The following is a 23299-nucleotide window of genomic DNA, read 5'->3' on the forward strand; positions in this document are numbered from 1 at the left end:
CATTCCACTAGTGGGGGAAAAAAGCTTGTTAAAAAAATTCATATCTGTGCTCTCTGATAAAGGAAATAAGGGGATTGCTAGGGGACTAAACCATTCCTCTGCTTTTGAGGTGGTTTGTCCACTTGCCAGAGGGCCAGGAAAGTCTCTGTAGTTCATTCAATCACATGCTAGCAGATGGAAGAGCCCACGAAGAAAACAGCTGTCAGGCTGCCCTTGCAGCTAATAGCTGTATCAGCTGGTAGATAGAAAGAGAAAAAGAAATTCCAGGAGGCAGAGTAGTAATCAGAGACTAAGGCCACCTCCTGTACAAGTTACCTCAACATTTAGAGCATACCAAGCCAGGCATCAGTGCACTTGGGAACGGTGCAGGAGGAATGCCCTACCAGAAGCTGATGAGAAAAAGTTTATTTTAATTTCTTTGTGCAGAACATGCAGATGACTTTCAGCAGCTGCAGCCTCTGAATGAATTTATTCAGTGCTCTAATACACACACACACACACACACACACACACACACACAAACAACTTTCGAAGCTAGCAAGTATCACAAGCAGTCCTAAAATGATACAAATAATTCAAAGACTTAATTGATCTTAATTGATGCACATTAAGTAATTCTGCCCCGGAAGACAGGAAAGCACTGGATAACTGCACAGTACTCAAGCGGAGCAGGTATCATGGTAGAACTCAAAAGCTCTCTAACCAGACCAAACCCAAAGCTATTGAGGGACAGGGACTAAGAATCACAACAAAAGCAACATTTTTGAAACCTCCTGTTAGAATTTTAGCATGTTAACAGTATAATTTCCCATATCCTAAACAGAGCACAACTTTGGGCTGAATGAAGATCAGAGTTGAGAAGAAGCTGAGGCTTTGATTTGTATCTTGTCAAAAAGATCTCCAGTGGTTTTGCATCTGATGGAGAACACAAATGGGCTGCTCTCCGTTACCAGTCCATCTACCTCCTTGAGGTTCTACACTGCCCTTGAGTATGTCCTGCCCAAAGTATGTGGCTTAAACACAGCACATCATGAAAGAATTGCAACGCATCTGCCCCTGAGCTGACTTTCAAGGAGTAAGAAACCATCCTACTCACAACAAATAGATGGCTCTTTACTTTCATTCTTACAGCAGCATTTAAAACATTTCCTCATCACCATGAATATGTAGGCAAAGATGACAAAAGGGAAGGGGATGGTCAAGCGACTGCAGTACTCCTGGACCAAGAAGTAACGCTGGAACTTCCACACCTGGTCGTTGTTCTCTTGCACTGATCCAACAGTGTAACTGACAGGCAAAGGAGGAGAAAACACAGGCATCATTAGCTATTCAGCAAGGAATTCAATCACAGGCAAGCTACAATATTTCTCTTTATCGTACTAGGATGTGTTTTTGTAAGGTCATCCTGGAGCCAGTCATTTTCCCTGGTTACAAGGCTACTGAGTTTGTGTAATCCTTTGTTGTGTCGGCGTCCCACATTTCATTTTTCTCTCTGATATGATGTGAGAGTGGAGAGCACGTATCAGAAAAGTTATGAGGTTAGCATCATTTTCATGCAATCCTTTGTTGTGTAATCCTTCAAATGTATACAACTAAGACAGTAGAGGAGGAAAAAAAAAGATAAAGTAAAAAATAAACTCAAAAATTAGAGAAAGGGAGAAAATACTCCATGTGTTTTCACTATCTTAGCTCTAGGCAATTTTCTTTCAGTCTAAACACATGAAACACATGAGAACAGAATGCTTCACTACAAGATACTATATCTCATTAATTCACCAGCTAACATATTTCTAAGCAAAAAAGAAACCCCAAAAATAGGTCACTTAAAAAAAAAGCTATTGAAGTTTTTGGTAGAGATATTAATGAGAGTTTTTGGCAAGGATCAGACCTAATGTACTCAAGTACTGCATGATCCCAACACAGCCAAAGCCATGAGAGCAAACAATTCACAGAGTGCCTGAACTTCTATTGTTGTCATTAAATGTTAAGTGGGTGTTTTCAGAATGCCTGTGTTGAGATCCTCATGGACCCTTCCACGAGATAATGTAGGACCTTAACTGGCAAGTGTGCTGCTGAAAATTATCTGTTGTTTTACATCATAAAAGCAATCCCAAATTTCCAAACTATCGGTCATGTTAGACCAAATGGGTGACTTATTACAGTAATCTTTTTATGATAATAAAGACGTGGTTTTATTAACTGGAACTGCTGTATGATGTATGAGGAGTGCCTGAGGTCCCTTGGTTTGTTCAGCTTGGAGCAGAGGAGACTGAGGGGAGGCTTCACGGTGACCCTTTCCAGCTGGTGATTACTAAGAGCTGTTTAATAGTTTGCAGATGACACCAAGTTATTAGGAAGGGTTGAACTGCCTGGGGGTAGCAAGGCCCTACAGAGGGATTTGGACAGGCTGGATCACTGGTCTGAAAGCTGTGAGATGAGGTTCAACAAGAATGCTGGATGATCACTCCTTTATTACGTACCCAAACATGGCCACGAGTAGGTTCACAAGGAGGATGTTAGTTGAGAGCATGTATATGCACACAAGGGGAATAGTAATCCACTCTGGGAAGCGGGGTTGGTTGTTGGCATCCAGTTCCACGCACAGAGGCTTGGACTCATTCCCAGAAAAGGTGCAGCGGTCAAAGTTGTAGGTGGTACCTCAAAGGGCAAGAGAGGAGAGCAAACAGTGAAACTTCTCCCTCTCTTTCTGTTGGTTCAGCCCCAGATATTGCAACTGAACACAACATGTGTTGCGTCCTCTTTCTTCCCCCCCCCTCCATCAAACATAAAATCTTCCTTGTTGCTCTGGAGAAAAGGGGACAAAAGGGCAGATGCTGTGCCTCAAATATTACAGCTACTATTACAGTTACTTTGGCTATCCAGGCAGAAAAGAAGGCTGGCACCTAGAGACAAAAGCGGTAGCAGAGGAGAACTGAACAGCTGGAAACTATTAGACATGGAATTAATTTCTCATATTAGGCCTTGCTTCAAAGGCCTCAGCCTGGGAAATGAGTCAGCTGCTGACCCCCTGAAGACCACAGATGACAGAATTATTCCTCTCCCACTCAAACAACGGACTGGACAACCACTGAAAGGACAGAACCTTCCACCAATCAGAGAAGATAGCTACCATCAACATCATCAGGGTAGTGGCCAAACATAGCCAGGTATGGCTCATAGATGACTGATCGAAATATCCACTCCCAGCGGTGCTCGTTCTTCCTCAGGATGCCTTGCCTGGCCACACCAAAGGCCACCATCCACACAGCAAAGAGGAAGAGGAAGAAGAAGACATCTATCATCTGAAAAAGGACAACAAGCAAATGTGTCGGCGTCCCACATTTCATTTTTCTCCCTGATATGATGTGAGAGTGGAGAGCACATATCAGAAAACTCTATGAAGTTAGCATCATTTTCATGCAAATTCACAGCCACCAACATGCACGTACAGAAATAACTGACTATTCCCACGAGGGAACTTCAAAAACATTTACAGAACCATAAAAACAAGAAATTTCAGAATACAGATTGGCCCACCATCATCAGACAGGCTCCATTCCACAAGAAAAAAAAACAGATCCACATGTAAAAGCTATTTGTGGAACAATTACACCAGTAAGCCTTGCAGCCAAGTGCCAGGTGAAAGCAGCCACCACTTCTGTAAACGCCATCTCAGGTGGCTTAAAGCTGGCATTAATATTCCCAGCACTCAGCTAGTGGTTTCATACATTTCCAGCTTTCAGTGGCAGACAGATACGTGAAGACCAGCAATATCCTAGTTAAGCCTTCCTGTTGTTGCAGACCAACCTCCCTCCAGTGACCGAAATATGCCACTGAAACATTTGAAACACATAAGACAAAAGGCTATGAGGAAGAAAAATTTCTCTTCTGTTCTTTAATCTTTTTTTAGTCTGAAATTCAATCTTGCACAGAGGAAAAGGCCTTGCTCTTAATTAGGTCCTATTCAAATCTTAATTAATTCTGTTTAGCAGATTTAACAGAAGGAGTGAACTTGCTGCCATCAGCAGAACAGTGGTGATATGACACCTTGTCATATCATTTATTTAAATGCTCTTGAACAGCTGCCAGAATCTTACCATCCTCTGCAGCATAATAATTTTGGGTCCTAGATTCCTGCTAACGGTGAAAATATGGATCAGTCTCAGAGTAAAAACTATGTAGTCCAAACAGAAAATGACTCTCCCAGAATACCAACAGCTTTCATCAGATGAGTGAAGCCTGATGGAAACAGCAAAAGAAAGCGAAGAAGAGCATTGGCTAAAGCATACAGAACTCACATAAAAACACACTGGAACAATTGAAATGGGGAGTGAAAAGCGAATCACTGGAAAACAACACAGCTACCCGGGGTCTCAAGCCCACTCTGACCCAGTCCCACTCGATATTTATCATCAAACTTGTTAACTCTTGCTATGTTTACACACATTCTCTCTTGGCTATACCACTGCCTTCTCCTGTCTCTTTCTAATATTAACAGCAAGGCACCTTTAGGTAATCTTTAAGCCTCATCACAGTGCAACAACCACTCTGCTGCACTGAGGTAACAAAAACTAAGTTATAGCTGACTAAACAATTACAATACCATCATATCTTTGTCATGGTTGTTAACCCACCCATTCGTGTAAAGCAGCTTATGTGAACCGAGGACATTCTGTTACACTACTGTAAGTAAAATTACAGTTCACTTAAACACAACACACTACAGGTCAGAGTCCAGTTTACCATACTGAATAGTCAATAACAGGAGCCAGGAGAAATCCCAAAGTACTTCTGACTATCTGGGACATTCGTCATTTTATCCTGAAAGCTTATTATGCTTTGTATTGCCAGACTTGAAGGCACTGTCATTAAATCTATGTCCATTTAAGCCATCTTCTTGTAAACATGCATATGCAAATCCAGACTAAGAATGGTTGTCCCAACAGCCCAGAAAGATCTGAGTTTAGGGAGGTTGACTTTGATTCAAGGGAAAGACTCAGCCTCTATTAAACAAAAGAGAAAATGTTTCATGCAGGTGCTCCTCCAATCACCTTATTATTTCTTTAATTGATTTTAACAATTTAGAGTCAAGACGTCGTTGTATTTGTTGCCTTTGTAAAGAACAGGGAGTTTCAGGAACATGTTTCCCAAAATCTCGTGACAGGTTACAGTCAAAAGTTGGAAAGAAAGGGATGTCACAGAACGGCCACAAGAGAAGATGCCACTCACCTGAGCACAATCCCTGCTATGAAGTAGAAGATTGCTAGGGTATCCATAACATTCCACAGATCTGAGAGGTACTTACTGCCATTCATATACCACTAGAATGGAAAAAGAGCAGAAAGCAACAGTCACACAGCACTGGCCAGTTACCTGAGGTGCTCATACACGAGTACTTGCTCCCCCCATCTCTCCCACTGGATGGGTAAATCTTCTGCCAATGCAACAGTAAGGTTTGTTTCCTTGCTCAGGTAAATTTGTAAGACACAATACGTACACCAGATTGTTTCCAATTTACCCAAAGAGTTTTTTAGGAACCCAGCAATGCCAGAAGTTACTGGCAACACGTTTTTCACTGCTTACATGTCAGGATTTTCTATGTCTAGAGCTCACCGACTTAATGCTCTTGCAGTGGACCGCAGACACTGCACCACAATGTGGGTTCCTGTGCTCAGAGGACACAACCCAATCACATGGATGCTGCTACAATGAATGCTCCTGATGAAGGCTGAGACCAATGTGCTTAGGGATCACATGAATGAACACAAATGCTCCTCGGGGAGCTTTTGAGTAGATCATAGTATGCTCCAGCAGGCTGCTGCCAGTTGGGTCAAAGGAGTCTTGCTTTGACCTACCAGGAGCAGCTGAAACAATGTGGGGAGGCAGGGTCACTGCTTCAGGGCAACTGAAGTATTCAGGCTTCTCTTTCATCAGAGCTCATTCAGTAAGCTGTCCCTAGCTACATGCATGTGCTTTAGAACAAAGATGCTGATGTAATTAATTCTTCTAACTACCAGACTCTCTAACTCTAAATTACCATGCTAGTAAGAATCTCTACTGTTTCCCAGACTGAATGACTGGTAGTGCATCCTGGATTGAAAATGTGTGCAACCAACTTCTGGATTCAAATCAGAGATAGTTTGAGCCACTAGTCCTGAGCTCTGATTATTAAAAAAATTCCATTGCAAAGGCTCCACAGAATGTTAGCTCCATAACCTTATTCATGTTTGGAGTGATCTGACTTGTGTAATCAACAAAATCAACTCCAACCCCCTAATTCACATACAGTCGTTGAAAGTAATTCCATGCAGTGGCAGATAACTGGAGGTTCAACAAGTGCTTACAATGCTGCAGCCTATGTGGAGCACAGTCTCCTGACTCCCAGAGGACCATCGGTCCTTCATAAGGCAGAATTCTGACACTTGGTGGCTCATGCATTGCTAAAGATAGACAAGTATTTGGCAGGTAGCAGGTTGCAAGGCTCAAGATGTTACCAGATACTATTTCAGCATCTCGGGACCCATACGCACCCCTTTCTTACTATTTAAGGTACCAAAGGTTGAGTGCAGAGGGAGGACAGCAATCCTGTGACACTGGGTTGATTCAAAGAATTTCCTACACCAAACATAAGTTGCCTTGCTTTCAGTAAGGCAAAAAAAAACAACTAGAAATGACAGTGAACTGATATTTTACATGATGCACAGGGTCCAAATGTCTTTCACAAAGAAATAAGCACAGTGCTGCCCTATAGCTGTATTAAATGTAGCAGGCTGGAGCCTGACGCCTCCATCTGCCCACTCACCTGGATGGAGACTACATCCAGGAGGCAAAGAAGACAGCAGGAAGGGAATGTTTCTAGTAGTTGGTAACTCCATGGTCACATTACTTATCAAAGGACCAATTTTCTCCTCCATATAGTTACCTAACTGCAGCATCTACATTTGGACCACATGCAACATTACTCTGACTTTTCCTTTGATGTGAAAGCAAAATCTGACACAAAACTATTTTGTAATTATTAAGGACACAGATAATATTATGATAGCAGAATTGGACCCATACTTGTCCACTCAATCTCAGAGGAAGCTAGGGAGAAAGCATCCCAAGAAGCCAGTAGGGCTGGAACACTGTTCTGTCTTCTGCTCTTTAGCAAAATAGCTTTGAAGCGAGGACATCAGTTTCAAGTTTAAATCCTCAATAAAGTCTCTGTTTTAGCTGCCTCCACTCCCATAATCAAGCTGATACAGTCTGGCTGCTAGCTATTAAAGAAATCACTGGGATCTGAAGCTTTTCTATCTGCTCAGGTTAGTGAGAAATAGTGGCACTGGGAGGAAGAAAGGTTTCTACCCCTAAGCCTTTCCCCTGGATTTTTGCTGGGTCCACACAGGAAATGCATTGACAGGTCCAGAGACACCAGAACCTAAACCAGCAGAAACAAACACCATTGGTGTTTTCATTGTGACAGTCTTTCACTTTCGTCCCATTTTCCTTAGCAAGTAAAGCTGGCTTAAATAAGGTACTACCATGAGTATTAAAAAGGAAAAAGACTACATAGAAATTTAAGCACTGTAGCATCAACACTAAGTCAAGTCATTTAGGTTCGTGGGAGAGATCTGGTTGGAGAGTGGTCTGATTCACACATCACTCAGAAGCTCTTGTTTGCTTCATAGGGCAAGCAGAAGGCAGCTGTACACTGAAACCACACTGACGTTTCCAGCACCTTGTGATTCAGGTCCCCAAAATACTGAATTTGCTTGAAAACCAGTGTGTGTTTGTGTGTATCTAGGTCAATCTTCTGTTAAATCTAGCCTCCAAGTTCTCAACTGCTTTGGCAACCTCAATCAAGCAGCCCTTAAGAAGCATCTCCAGTGGCACCAACATTCCCACACAGCCCCAAAGCTGTGTGTAAAATAGCTCAACAGCCCCAAAGCCTGCAGCCATTGGGACGTAAATAGGAACCAGACATTGGACAGAATGCACAACCCAGGAAGCAGTTACACTCTAACTTTAAAGCAGACTGCACTGCCATAAGCTATGAGTGAGGGAGGAAACCGTCAAGACAAGGCTTTAAATCTAGCATTAAACATTTTTGGTTTTCAAGAGCTGCCTACTTGTCTCACTTCATCACAAAGCAGGATGAAGACCAGCACATAAAGGATGATCTCCAGGATGGTAGGTTCCTTCTGAAAATCCATGAGCAACACGTAGGCGAAGAGCAACAGGAAAACGATGTAGAAGATAACATTCCATGAGAAGACTACAAAGGGCGAGGTGAAGAACGACACGTAATACAAGAAGAGTTTCTTACTCTTCTCCACAGGTTTTTTCCTGAGGAATTAAAAGAAGGAAAAGGTCTCAAAGCACAGCTTTTATGCCTGGAAATATTTGCGCTCTTTATCAAAGTGAAAATTAGAAAGCTTGCAAAGTCTAGCACAGGATAGCAGTGTCAAGGTAATCACAGAATTGTTCAGGTTAGAAAAGACCTCTAAGATCCCCAAGTCCAACCTCAACCCACCCCACCATTCCCACTGACCACATCCCTCAGTCCCACATTTCCACGCTTTGTGAACACGTCCAGGAACGGTGACCCCCCACCCCCTGGGCAGCTGTGCCACTGCAGCACTGCTCTTTCTGAGAATAAATTGTTCCTAACATTCAATCTGAACCTCCCCTGGTGCAACTTCAGGCCATTATTTCTCATCCTATTGCTGTTATCCAGCAGAAGAGGCCGACCCCAGCTCACCACAACCTCTTTGCAGGCAGCTGCAGAGCGATGAGGTCTCCCCTGAGCCTCCTCTCCTCCACACTGAACAACCCCAGTTCCCTCAGCCGCTCCCCATCAGACCCGTGCTGCAGACCATCACAGCTCCTATTCAGTACTCAACTGGACACAATCCTGGGCAATTTGCTGTAGCAAGGGGATGATCTTGAGAGATCTCTACCAGCCTGAATTGCCCTGTGATTCTACGATTAATTGACTTGCTTTAACTCTGTTAATGAGAATCCAATTGATTACCTGAATGAAATGAAACCACAGCCTATTAAAGGGAAAAAGAATAGGCACAGTATAATCTTCCAATTCTTAGTATCTCTTGAAATCTCTCCATACCACTGCTTGGAAAGGAAATTCTGCAGGGAAAAGGAAAATACTCTCATTTGTTTCAAGAACAACAAAATAACTTAGGAATGCTATCACAGCAAGTTTGATTTAGAAGAAAAAAACCTTCAGATTAAAAACAAAATAACAATTATTCCTATATCAACAATACAGCAGCATCAGTAACAGCGTGCTGGTTCCTTAATCCAGTCATCCTTTAGTTTATCTGACAAAGAATTGAATGTGAGCCTAAACAGGCCTTGAACTGATTTATGAGGCACTTTATACTAGGCAGTATATCCACACTGTGGAAACACAGAAGCTGTGCCAAAGAAGAAGCCACTTTGGGCAGTCTTTATGATCAGGGTTTTTTTCTTATTTTATGATCTACTGCTCTAAATAATCTTCCCCTCTTGACAATTCAGCCATTTCCAGGAGGGATGGAAGCCACAAGAAGGAATGCATTTCACAGCACTCCCGTAGGTTCTGACTTGCATGAGGACAGTGCCTGAGCAGTGGAGTTTCCACAGGCTATTCATGTGGATGCAGCATTTTGACAGCAAGAATATTTGCTTTTCTTCCTAAAGTCACCCAGATCACAAGGGTTACAGCGATACGTGCACCACCTTTGCACTGATACTACCTGCACCCCTGGCTGTGCAATGAATTGCTGGTCTTTTGCTTCCACTGCTAGTTCCAGGCAATTGCTCCCTCCCCAGGCTTCACAGGAGTAGGTCAGCAGCTGCTCAGCTAGGTTTTCATCATTGCTGTAGCACTCGGTGAACAGCTCTGGAGGAAACAGGCAGGTCCATAAGGAGAGAAGGCACCTCTTCCAAGCCTCTTCCCCATTTGGAAACAGTTGCAGAGCTCAAAGAGCAGGGAATTATCCTGTCCTGCAGCATTAATACTTGTTCATATGGCACTTGCTGCATACTTGTACATAGACTTTCCAGCACAATCACACACTGAGCTCCAACTTCAGACTCAGTATTCCACCAACTGGGATGCAATTTCCCTCACTGACTTAAAAAATGGAACATTAAACCATGCAGACTGAAGACTTCTTTCCAAATTTTCAGCATGATAAAACAACATGTGCATACACTTTACACATAATAGACTTGCACGCATTAAGCTTTCATGCAGAATTCAGGTTGGGATGAAAACTGTAATATAAAGTCACCTTACACAGGGATGGTGTTAAGGTGCATTCTACACTAAGAATTGAGGAAGTGCTCCTCTCCAGCAACCTATTTCCCTAGGTGTTTTTCAAACAGCTTTTAACCATAACTGCATACATACAGCAATACCTTCAGCTGGTATTACCAGGTCAGTCCTGAAAACAGACTTCAGTGGTCATTTCTCTGTATCAGACCCAAGAGACCTGGATACCTTTAAGAAAGTCTAAGTGGTTTTCACCTTGTGAAGCAGGAGATACTTTCTGGTAACAAGCAAGATATTTTCAGATCTGATCTCCAGATCTGATGCACAGCAATGTTTGCATAACATGGGCTGTTACACGTTAACCATTATCTAATCTGATTTGTGGATATGACAGCAAATTGCTTGACAATGCAATTACAGACTTGCCATGTGTATAAGCAGATCAGTCAAGAGAACAAGGCCATAACCTGTAATAAAGGCTTTAAAGGCAACAGTGTATTATATTTTGCTCCAAGTTATGGGATGATGGGCCCTACCCCAACTATCTGACACCAATTAGCTTCTTTAAATAAGAAATACTCTTTACTCCAGCTCATGAGATGCAGAACTCAATTCTGAACCACTGACAACCCTTTTAGCAGGAGAAACCAGAGGTCATAAAAAGAAAAATGACTGACCTAGAATACATGATCTAGATCTGCATTCTCAATGAGTGGCAGCAGTGCTTTTCTTTTCAGAATAACAAAGGCTTAGGACGTTGTTGTTTAGAATTCAGGAACTCAATATACTTTTTATCTGCAATTTATTCTCACTCCTACTTTGCAGTACTACTGCAAAATTGAAGGATGACTCCTCTCAACCCAAACATTACCAGCTCTCATGAAGAAAGTTTCTCTTACTCTATATTGTCCTTGCTATTTCAGCCTTGCCATTACAGCCAGGTAGCTTTTCTTCCTAAGGAAAGAAATTCTCCACCAAAAAAAAAAAAAAGAAAAAATCCCTGAACACTCATATTTGGAGGCAAGCTGTTCAGACAGAACAGTTTCTAATGGGAACAGATGGTGTGGAAAACAGTTCTAAGCAGTGAAAATCACAATGCTAATGGAACAGGTGGCCCAGAGAAGTTGTGGGTGCCTCATCATTAGAAGTGTTCAAAGCCAGGTTGGGCAGGGCTCTGAGCAACCTGATCTAGTGAAAGATAGTGTGGGATGGCTCGGGCTATGTGATCTTCAAAGGTCCCTTCTCCAACCCAAACCATTCTATATTTCTATGATTTCATGCTGGATAACTAGTTTTCTAAATGAAGGGTTTTTCTGCTTCTTCCTGAAACATCATACTCTTCTTTACAAATCAGGCTAGCCTTCTGGGAAGTATTGCAGCAAACTGAATGAACTACATTCCTTGCATTCTGCTTTCATTTTGCATTATGTGCACAAAATAAAAACACTGCTAGGCAAGCACTGCTGTACATCATATCTGGAGATCACTAAAGCCAGTAACATTCAAAGAAACTGAACAGTTTCCTGATCTCTGACCCGCCTATTAAATTTCTAAAGGGCTTAAAAGAAGGCACTTACCTACTGCTCTTGTCTCATACTCATTAGCAAGTTCCTCAGACTCACCAGCAGCATTTATATCATTCTTCACCTTCGCCATGCTTTTCAGGAGCTTGCTGGCCCCCAGAGCTGCCAAAGTACAACCTCTGGTCTGTGGAGAGAGAGTTAAGTCACGCAAACCCCTCTGAAGAGGGAAAGTGATATATTCTTTAAACATTACCCCCTCTTTTTGCAGCTGCTGTGTTCCCACTCAAGACTGGCAAATGAAGATCTAGTTCCATGACACAAATGGTAACAACTATCTCTGTACTGGGTTGGTAACAACTTTGTGACCAGTCTGAAATGTTCTTTTGTTTTTCAGTCAGATATCAGCTTTGCATCTCTGGCTGAAGATGCACAGAAGAGGGTCTGCTCTGCCAGGAACTACAATCCTGTATTCACAGTACACCCATCTGGACTAGTTGACTATGTTAGTATATTCCAGGGAGGAAGCGCTCTGCTTTGGAGACACAGACCAATGTGAGCAGGAGCATCCATCACCTTTGCATGCATTAGCATCACAGTTGCAGTCTGTGAATTATGCATTTGATGCAATTATATCTGAATGTCTAATCAAATTTAGAAACGGATTTCAATCAAATACCTGGGATCACAACGCTTTCATATTGCAGAATGGGGGGCACTTAGCATTCAAGATTGAAAACAGACAAGAAAATGTAGCTATGTGTAAGTACTAGTTTGGACTGCTGACATGTATCTAGCATTATGGAAGGAAAGTATGAAATCCAGACCCAAACACAAAATGGATAACAGTAAACCTACTTACTGAATCACCTTTCAATTGTCTACCACAGTTCTATGGCCAACAATCTGAAGACGAGGAGCATCACTGTGCTGCTTACAAACAGGAGCTAAGAACAACTCAACTCACTTGTTCCCAGATGACTTTGGATAACTCTTTCTTGTTCTGAAGAACAGACCAGATAAACAGAGCTTGCAATGGATGTCTTGTGATAGGGCACTCAGTCTGAAGAAAAAAAAAAGCAACAATTCTTCAGACCAAAGTTCAACTAAACTGCTTTCTGGAGCAAGTCCTTAAAGTTCTACACCATCAACTTCTTTGCTCTAGAGCAGATTGGTACAAAATACCATGGTCTGTACCAGGTTATAAGTTCTGATTACTCATGCCCAGCTAGCACCTCTGTACTGGACTCTGCATTTATGTTGGTTTCAATTATAAGCATAATTATGACATTGATATGTCATGATTATGACTGCAATAGAAATTATTATAACTCAACATCCAAATACATCCACCCATTTTGCTCATAGCTAAACAATCCCTACATGTATTGGTAAAATGGGACCACATGTTAAGTTAAAAATAAGGCTGAGACTGTTAAAAGTAAATCCTGCTATACTAGAAATAAAACATAGCTTTTCCTTTTTCTTTTTCTCCTCCTTTTCAGGGATGCAAAATGGAAATCACTCACTGAAAGATGTATCTCCAGCTCATGCTTGTTATTTTTATCATCTCTTTTGAGACCTCTCCGAAAGTCTTCAACCATCTTCCACACAAACGTGAGGAGTGCATCATTATAGGAGTTCTTGGCAATTTGCAGGTTCTTGAACACCAAGCTGCTGAAGTTGTTGGTGTACAGCTCTCTAAGGACCTCTGTGGTAAGGAATTTCCTCAGATTCAGACCATTCTCCAGAAAGAGACGAACAAATTTGGGCCTGTCTTTCACTAGGGCTGTGAACATGACATCCTGCAGGTCAGCAGACTGGGAAGAAATGGAAGAGTAAATATCAGGGGTTGTATGGGATGTGAAAAGCTTACCTAAGGGGACTGACACCTGTAGGTAACTGCCACATTTTCCTTCAGGCTGGCACGCTTTCATGAGAAACAGTTTTTCACATGTGTAATTGCACTTGTTGGATGGCCTCAAGCACTTCTGGCATGACCTGCCTACGATACCAGTGCAAGGAGGAAAAGGTGGTCTTAAGTATCACCACAGAGGGTGGGACGCTGAGACACTGCTGCTGTTACCATGTCTCTCTTCCCCCTTCTCCCCTGGCCCATATCACCGTACTCAGAAACCATCTGTACCTCCCAGTTTCGGTCATTGGTGAAGATCTCATCACTGGCCAGGTCCAACTGGTTCCACTCCAGCAGCAGCTTCAGCTGCCCATTCCAGTTATCTCTGTTATGTTCATTGGTGCTGAAAGCTGCTGAGGAGGAACAATCCTCTAGGTAAAAGACCAGAGACAGAAGAGCTTCTTGGCATACTTATTCACCTCTGATTTCACGCTCTGCTCAACAAGAGCCCTGTATCAGGCATCTTTCCCCAGACTCATCTGTATCTTCCTGATTGGGTTTTAGAGGATTCCCAAAGCTTACAGACACACCTAGTGCCTCATGCATGCATATCACACCTTCAGTTTCACACACCATGCAGAAAATGGTACTATTTTGTTATTTTTATTGTTTGTTTTAAACTCATTTATGTCTTCAATACTAATTTCAATTGGGAATTTCACAGGAGAAAATTAAACGAACACAAGTAAAACCAAATGCTAAACCAAACCCATCTCCCACTGGGACAGTTACTTCAAGTTTAAGAAAATGTTGCATGCAAAAGGACTGATGGTTTCCAGGTTCAGCAGAACACTCAGTTTATGAAAATACATTTGCACAGGGCAAAACCCTACTATTCAGAATCCCAGAGTAACCCATCTTTGTCCGCCTGTTTAAAAAGCAGCACACAAAAATACCACACACACACAAAATGACAGAACAGAAAGACAATTACTTGCCTTTGTACAGAGCAAAAGAAATGGCATTGCTCACAATTTCATCTCCAGCTTCTTCTGTTTTGATAACTGTCAGTAAATGAGGGCTCTCAAGGACTTCTTTGATCTACAAAAAGAAGTTTCAACTCAAAGCAATATAGAATGTTTAGCAGCTGATCTCCTAGAGCCTCTTTAAAAGAAATCTTCCATCACACTGTAGCCAACTTCCTTCTCATCAGTCCTGTTTCCAAGTACAGTTGTTAAATTTACACAAGTCCAGACAGGAGCAAATGAGATTTAAGCTGCTGAAGTATAAGATTAGTTTTCCTCTGAATACAGCAAACATCCCAAAAACCACAGTATCAGTAATAAGGAACTACTCTTAAAGTATGACCGACTGAATCTCTATCTGGAGCTTGCAAACAACTTACAATGGTACATACATAAAAAATAACTAATATTAAATAAAGAAGGGGAAAAAGTGAGTGAAGGGGACTTACAAGAAGCAACCCATCATCTTCCACCCCCATTATGAACATGCAATCACTTCCCACCTTCTGCTCCCTACCATGAAGGCAGGAGATAATTAAACAGAAGAGGAAAACTGAGTCAGACCCTATAATAAAGCACTGGCTTTTAATTGAGGAAGTCAATTAACCTAAGTTAACGGAGTACAGGGCAGAAGTGTTGTTGGAACAAAGACTTCAGAAAAACATCAAGATTTTCCTAGAGCTCCATTTTTTTGTCCCTATTTAGGAGGGCAGAAGTATATCTAAAACCAGTTCAGTCAGAAGATCAGGTAGATGGAAAGTCAAAACAGTTTCCTGAGTCTGGCCCGAGCAATATAGGAGATGCTCTCCTTAGTCCTCCAGTCTCCCCAGTCTTCAAAGAAAACTCCTGTAATAAACAGTCAGCATGGCAGCTGAATTCTGAGGGTTCTATCTGTGGTCAAAGATTTAAAAAAAAAAAAGCAAACGAATTTGCTGGTGTATGTGCACTGTTCCACCTTCAGCTGCATTACCACCTTCATGCTGCTCCCCTAAAACCTGGCTGCTCCTGACCTCGTTTCCTTTCTACCTTTCTGCTGCTTTCAGCCTCACCAGCTCTCTACAACAGCACATACTACTTACCCATTTGATCCAGCTTTCAGTCTCCTCTTCCGAGAGCCTTGAAATGGTGCGAGGCAGGTGCCTCAGCAAGCTCTCCTTGACACACGAGGAAGTAAGAGTGTCTTCTGCTTCCATCAAGCTAGCTATAACATCAGCTATCCGTCCAGAGCCTTCCACAACAACACAGGGAATTTTACTTTTGATGGCCACATGGATAGACTAGGGAGCAAAGAGGAAAGATGACAACTTGCAGCACCACTGTGCTATTCAAGAATACTATTTATTCAAGAATATTGTTCAGGAAGAAAGCCTAGTAATTTTAGTATAGACCACCCCTTCTGTGAAGATGTTTTTCTCAACATCCGACTTAAACCGACAGTCACTTCTCTTCTATGGACAAGTGTTGCTTAAGTAACACTAAAGGTGAGTACAAGGGCTCCAGCTTTATTTGTTAGAGGAAAAGTCAATAGTCTTACACAAACAGACTTCTGCAGCATGAAACCTGCTGATCACTTTGAGCTGGTCAGAGACTCAGTTTACTCCTGCAGAAGATAGGTTTTGATTTTATCTGTAAATGAGCAAGAAGGCAGACAAAGATGTCTGAGTGTATTATTAGCACTAATGAGTAAACCCTATGGTTGGCATGAACCCATCCTTGAAGCATCATCCAGTAACATTTCAGAGGATCCTCCTTCCATGAACGAAGCATTTAATTTGACGTGGCTTTTATCATACTGATTAGATAGCTAGTAAATATATTATGCATCATGGTGGCTTGATGTCTCTCCATACAGGCAATCACAGTGCTTCTCAACCAGCTGTTCTTACACAGCATTCAGCACAACTCCTTCAGTTGTAGTAAAATCCTCTCTTAAAAGTTGGCTGTTTGAAACTAAAAGAAGATAGCAGTTACAGCAAGGCTTCACTCTAAAACTTGAATGGATGCTTTCATCTCGTCTTTATCTTTGGACTTCTGATTAGCATACTGAACTCTGCATCTGCATTCATCTACAGTATGCTTGTGGGCAAAACTAAATTAATCACACAAGTAGAATCAAACACCAGGAAACTTACAGAAAGGCTGGGGTAACGATTTCACAGAGTGATACAGACTACTTGATTAATGTTAGCAATGAAACGGTAACAGAGACCGTGCTTAGAATTATTAGGAACATTTTTTGTCACCCAGTTTGACTAGCCTCAGTATTAGCTCACTTGTTCAGCTCTCTAGGTTTAAACTAGATGTGGCCCACGGTTCACAGGATCAGCAATAAGGTCAGCTTTTGCAGGCTTTAAACTGGAGTATCTCCAACATAAGCTGATCCTCTTAGTGTATGAAATGAAAATACTAATCTCCACTGAACAAGTGCAAGGCAAATTTTGGCAAACCAAACCAAACAATCAGATAAACTAAAGGTCAATAGTGACATGGCTGACAAAGACTCTTCTGATATACATTCCTATGTCACTCCTGGAAAAAGTGAAAGAAACAAATGAAAGAAATAAACTCACTTTCAAAGTCTCTTTCCCTCCTCCTTGAGCAAAACATACAATTGGAATCTTCCCACCGTAATTTGATTCTGTGGAACAGGCCAAAAGAAAAAAAGATTCAACCTGTTAGTGCAGTTGGACCAACCTGTTTTCTTCAGTTCAAAGACATCATTTCTGAGTTGTTCGTGCACTCATTTTGATACCAGTTTACTGTTGATTTTGGTAAATCTATCAATAACAACTTATTTTTAATGAAAACTCAGTTTTGCTTAATATTCTGCTAAGCTGGCATCAGCCTTCTCCAGCTTTTTTTCTTCCTAGCAATCATAATTTTAGTAGCTCTGAAGCCCCCAGACATCTGATTTCTCTCTATTTACCTGTTGCTTTGATCATTTGGAGTCTTTGGAGATGCAAGGTTCTTATCAAAAGTTGAAGATTCAGAACTGCTGATTCCACGTTTTCAATGGTAAAGGAAAGCTAAGAACCACATGACTCCAGCTGGTTTTTAAGAGACACAAAGTCAAGAGCAGCTGCCAAGGCCTTTGTCTTTTTCCTTCTTAGCAAAGAAGGGACCAAAGAAGAAACTGTTTATAAGCAGGATGCAGATGGATCATCACTGATATTTTTTTTAAAAGCATATCAGCTCCTGTGTAGCTGTGCTTCAGCAACCTGGAACTCAGTGCCAGTTGGGCCACATGCAGAAGTCAGTAGTCAGCTTCCAAGAGAAGGAAGAGTAAGAAGGGCTGCATTGCTGAAGCAGATTATTTGTTGTGTCCTGCAGAGCACTACTGTCACATAAAAAATGGCAATGAGGGGAAAGAGATGGCTCTGAAGAAGACTGCTTGTTCTTGAAAGTGCTCAAGATGAAATGCAGATAACACACTCCTCCCACTTAACATTCAAGGGATGATTCTACTGCTTTTTCATTCCTTGGAATGAGCACTGAGCCCCAGAGCAAGCAAGTTCCAAGGAGGAGGAGGTCTGCAACCTGACATCCACACCTACCTGGGATAACGCGCTCCGAAATGTACTTTTCTAACTGAGTTCGTACTTCTGTCTCTATCGTTGGGTGCCCGTGGGTGCCATTGTCAACCAGTAAGAGATGGGTGTGATTATTATCCAGGCAATAGAGGGGATCTCTCTTGAGATCATCCATTATGTAATGAGCCAAGTTGTACCCCTAGAATCACAAGCACAGTGTTTAACAGAAAAGCAAGGACAAAGCATGCACAAGTTTTGAAGGTCAAACCAGTGGCAGCTGAACCTCCAAACACCAGTTACTCTTTATCATTTAGGAGTCCTGACTCCAGACACTAACAGTCCCAACAGCAACAAAAGATTGTGAGAGAAACATCATAGAAGAGCACAGTAGAAATATCTTGTTTTCTTTACAAGTACGGATTTGAGATGGTCTTCCCATAACTTCATTTCAGGTAATGGAACAGAAAGAAATTAGTTCAAACAGCTTAGTCCTTTCAGAAGTTCTGTCAAGCAATGCAGGAGGCAAGTATGCTTCCTTCAGCCACTGGAAACATTAAATCTGCAGAAAACTTACTTTCAACACATCAGAGAATTGCAGAATTTGAGGGACTCGAAAATTCTGGGAGGGTCCTGTTGAGATCATCTAGTCCAATCCCCAAATCATCTCCGAGCCCTCAGTATACTCATCAGTTTTCTTATCTAGCTGGATGGATTTTAGATATGCTTGTAAGAGCTAGCTTAAACAAGATATAAAAGGAGATGTGCCAGTGTATCTGACTGATGGGACTGCCTCAACAGGGACAGGTGGCACAGGGTGTCTTAGTTAATGGGAATCCCCACTGTGGCAACTACGCAAGGATTTCACAGCTAGAGTAAGTGTGGAAGAGGTATTCCATAACTGTCAGACATGAAGTTAGAGCAGCTGAACTCGCATGCAGGCGTGCTAAGCCCACAGCTGGAATCACTAGCTGATCCTCCCCCCCACCAGACCTGATATTTGCGACCATCTTGCATAAGAGAACACCTTAGCACCTTTCTGATTTGGAAAGAGCACTTGGTATTTCATCTCCCTGCAACACATGCTGAAGAAAAGCTGGACCCAAGTTGAATTGTTTATGAATTGTAACTGTTGTGTTGTTAAGTTTGTTGTTGTGTTTCTACACAAACATTTCATTGGAAAAAAAAGTCCAGCAAGCTCAGGTCTACCATAACATAATAAGAAGACCTCTTTGCTAATTGCTCAAGTCAGTCATCACATAACTGATAGCATCAGCTGAGCCCATCACTGCTCAGAGCAGCAGTCAAGGATGTAATTTGCATAATTTAGAGCAGAGCCCTGTCATTATTTCCCCACTGACTGTTTATGTTTCTTACCTCATTATCACCGCTGCGAATCAGGCTTTCTCGGTTGGAAATCATGCCCCAGGCTGCTATGCCAATAGCCACCACATTCTCCTCGGAGCTCAGACTGATGGTGTTATCTCTGACCACTTCCCCAATGTACTTCATCAGCCCGTAATGTGTGCCTCCTGTGACAATCCAGGCCCCTGGGGACAATGTGGAGGGATAACATGGGAGGATACAGTGGAATACCTTCCCTTTCAAAGACCACAATCCCACTCCCACTCAAAACTTGACACTTTGAGGCATTTATCCTTCAGTTAAACATAAAATCTCACAGAATCACAAGGTTGGAAATTACCTGCAAGATCATCTAGTCCAACCACCCTCCCATTCCTATTAGTACCACAAGTACTAAACCATCTCTCGTAGCTCCTCATCCAGGCGCCTCTTGAACACTACCAGGGACAGCGACTCCACCACCTTCCTGGGCAGCCATTCCAGTGCCTGACCACCATTTGAGAGAAAAAGTTTCTCCTAACATCCAACCTAAACCTCCTCTGGTATAACTTCTGGCCATTTCCTCGGGTCCTACTATTTGCCTGGGAGAAGAGGCCAGACCCTTTTGCACCACAACCTCCCTTCAGGAAGTTGTAGAGTGCAATGAGGTCTCCCCTGAGCCTCCTCTTCTCCAGACTAAACGATCCCAGCTCCCTCAGCCACTCCTCATAAGACTTGTGCTCCAGACCCTTCACCAGTTTCGTTGCCCTTCTCTGGACACGTTCCAGGGCCTCAATGTCTTTCTTGCAGTGAGGGGCCCAAAACTGAACACAGTACTCGAGGTGTGGCCTCACCAGTGCTGATTAGAGGGGGATGATCACCTCCCTGCTCCTGCTGGCCACGCTATTTCTAATGCAGGCCAGGATGCCGTTGGCCCTCTTGGCCACCTGGGCACACTGTCGGCTCATGTTCAGCCGAGCATCAACCAACACCCCCAGGTCCCTTTCCTCTTCACAGTCATCCAACCACTCATCCCCAAGCCTGTAACACTGCATGGGGTTGTTGTGGCCAAAGTGCAGAACCCGACACTTGGCCTTGTTGAACCTCATCCCATTCACCTCAGCCCAGCGATCCAGCTTATCTAGATCCCTCTGCAGGGCCTCCCTGCCCTCAGGCAGATCGACACCACCTCCCAACTTGGTGTCATCTGCAAACTTACTCAGGGTACACTCAATCCCTTCATCTAAGTCGTCAATGAAGATTTTAAACAGGATGGGCCCCAGTACCGACCCCTGGGAGACACACCACAATACATGCCACACTGCCTACCTTATGTTGCCATGGGCATCCGAAGGACTAGTTCTCAACTCTCTAACTTACAAACTGATAGATAACATTTGTCCCACATGCACCAGCCAAAACAACACGAACACTCTGCTTCCCTGCTGACCCTCTTAGCTGCTTTCTCTCCATCAGCCTTATGCAGGTGTAGCGATGCAAATCCATGTGCAGGTCTTTACCTTTGGACTGGGCAATGTAGATCAGCCTGCTGAATATCTTGCGCATTCGGGGCTTGAGCGCGAAGTTCTTTGCCCCTCCAGTGACAGAGATGACAAGGTTAGGGGTTTTCAGGTGCCAGTGCTGTGTCATGAGGTCATAGAGTGTTTCAGGGTCTGTGTCACATGACAAACGGATGTACTTCAGTGAGAAAAAATAAGAGAAAAATAACAAGAGATAAACACTGATAGCTGGAAACAGACCAGGAATTGTATTTTCTTCTCTATCGTACACTCTCATTGCAACAGCTGGTGGGCAGCGAGTGAACTGATGAAGAATCGGAGCTTAAGTATTTATTTCTTCCTCTAAGGCATCTTTATATTCTCCCTACAACCTACAGCATGGTATTTCTGAGGTACTTTCCTCTACTTGTCTACTAGATCAGGTCTAGAGATAAGAGACGGTCTTAAAGCGGAGCACTGACTGGTAGCTTACAACCAGCAGCATAGTGAAGAACACGACTGCTCACCTCAAGTCTCCCAGCTCTGCCTTTTCAGTCCCAAAACTGCAACTTGGGTGAGCTGCAGTGCCGTGACTGTACCCTGTGTTCTGCCACATACATCTTCAACTGCACAGAAGATAAATTGCATGACACAGGAAACATATTTGCCACTACTAGTGAAATCATTGAGTTATAGAATCACCAAGGTTGGAAAAGACCTCCATGATCACCCAGTCCAACCATTCACCTAACACCAGTATTTCCCACTAAAACACATCTGTTAGCACAACATCTAAAAGTTTCTTGAACTCCTCCGGGGTTGGTGACTCCAGCACCTCCCTGGGCAGCCCATTCCAGCACCTAACCACTCTTCCAGAGAAGAAATTTCTCTAACATCCAACCTGAAGTTCACTGTCTCTGTAATGAATCGACATCCTAAGAATCAGTTTGGTGTGAACTGGTTACAGCCGTGACAGCAGCCGTCTGGCAATCTGGCAAGCACTGTCTGTGTTTGTCTTAGCTTTAGCTTATAATGATGACAAGTAGCTATTCTGTGGAGACTGAATGATGTACGACCGGAACGAGGGTGGTGTGGAAGAATGCTGACACCAGATGGCACAGGTAGCAGTCTGTAAAAAGAAATCAATGGGCAATAACAATCAATGTTTGAGTGTAAATGCGTGAGGCAGGTAAAAATAGATTTAGAAGTGAGAAATCCAATGGAAATAACTGCATAATTCAGAAGCATTGAGAAGAAAGAGCACAGGCACAAGTCTTGAAAAAGATCTACAGAAACAACTCCTAGCATCTCACGTCCAAGGAGGAAAGGATCCCCCTGGGCAATACTGAAATCCTCCCTTCAGAGGCCTGAAGAGTCACTGTAAGGCTTCCCAAACCTTCCACTCATAGACCTTGGATCCACAGGATGAACACCAAGCAAGTCTGTGGTACAGCAGTTCTAACTGTAACAAAACTAACTGCATCAAACTCACAGCAAAGTCTGAACAGTCTATAAAGAACATAGATAACTGGTTTCAGACAGTCCTACCATCTCTCCATTTATGTAAAAAAAAGCACAGTTCTATTTTTTCTATGCTAAAAAAACACCTTGAAAGGCATTCAAATTGAATCAAACAACACACTCCTATGTTCTAGGAAGGTTCCCAAGCCTGGTTCCTGCAAATGGTTCAGAACAGCCAATGCAATTCCTATTAGCTCTGTAGTAGAAGGCATTTCCCCTGTACAAGGCTCTGAGCCCCACCATCCACCTGGCACTTTCCACCTCCAGTCCATGCCAGGCTGTAACCCGCTCAGCTGAACGCAGCTTGCTATTTCCAAAATCCAACAGTGCCATCTGCCTGATGCACCCAGCTAGTGCATGCCCACAGACTCGAGTACCGTCACACACAGGCAATAACAGGCGTCTCTGCAGCTGAATTCAGACAGGTATTCAGCAAAGCAAGCTTTTATCCAGGCTGAAGGCCGCCAGAACATTAAATACAGAAACTGCATGTTCTTGGATGGCACAGCTTCTGAGCAACACTGCAGAAATAAACGAGCTGAAGGAGGACTTAGTAAAGGTAGACTTCTTATTGGCCTGTTCACATCTGGCATCTCTACCACAATAATGGTGTGACCTTGGGAGTGGGATGCAGAGCGTAAATCTTCCTGCCCCTCACTGAAGAGGGTCTTCAATTACCTCAGATTTGGGGGATAGGGGCAAGGAGAAAAAGGTGCAGGGGAGGAGGAGAAAAAGGAAAGGGGGGGG

At 42.9% G+C, this 23299-nt stretch overlaps 1 protein-coding gene across 2 annotated transcripts in view; it reads right to left on the reverse strand.

Moving 5' to 3' along the window:
* The window catches only part of TRPM8 (transient receptor potential cation channel subfamily M member 8), a 41660-nt gene that overhangs the window by 6118 nt on the left and 12243 nt on the right, over positions 1 to 23299 (reverse strand). The window contains exons 1-19 of one of the 2 annotated variants that reach the window (XM_042822341.1): positions 21559 to 21913; positions 21053 to 21205; positions 19566 to 19738; positions 18216 to 18390; positions 17232 to 17299; positions 15741 to 15938; positions 14635 to 14737; positions 13928 to 14046; positions 13311 to 13601; positions 12749 to 12844; positions 11839 to 11968; positions 9741 to 9886; positions 9017 to 9129; positions 8112 to 8328; positions 5230 to 5321; positions 4098 to 4239; positions 3131 to 3302; positions 2481 to 2658; positions 1097 to 1287 (exon numbers count right to left, since the gene is read on the reverse strand). In XM_042822341.1, the coding sequence (XP_042678275.1) occupies positions 1097 to 1287; positions 2481 to 2658; positions 3131 to 3302; positions 4098 to 4239; positions 5230 to 5321; positions 8112 to 8328; positions 9017 to 9129; positions 9741 to 9886; positions 11839 to 11968; positions 12749 to 12844; positions 13311 to 13601; positions 13928 to 14046; positions 14635 to 14737; positions 15741 to 15938; positions 17232 to 17299; positions 18216 to 18390; positions 19566 to 19738; positions 21053 to 21182 (2734 nt within the window). In that variant the 5' untranslated portion in view covers positions 21183 to 21205; positions 21559 to 21913. Of the gene's footprint in view, positions 1 to 1096; positions 1288 to 2480; positions 2659 to 3130; positions 3303 to 4097; positions 4240 to 5229; positions 5322 to 8111; positions 8329 to 9016; positions 9130 to 9740; positions 9887 to 11838; positions 11969 to 12748; positions 12845 to 13310; positions 13602 to 13927; positions 14047 to 14634; positions 14738 to 15740; positions 15939 to 17231; positions 17300 to 18215; positions 18391 to 19565; positions 19739 to 21052; positions 21231 to 21558; positions 21914 to 23299 lie in introns of those variants that run through there. The other variant, XM_042822340.1, reaches the window with a different exon arrangement.

Source organism: Centrocercus urophasianus, unplaced genomic scaffold (assembly GCF_019232065.1).
Source record: "Centrocercus urophasianus isolate 14NV4802_14NV808 unplaced genomic scaffold, USGS_Curo_1.0 seq_20, whole genome shotgun sequence".
Classification (NCBI taxonomy): Eukaryota; Metazoa; Chordata; class Aves; order Galliformes; family Phasianidae; genus Centrocercus; species Centrocercus urophasianus.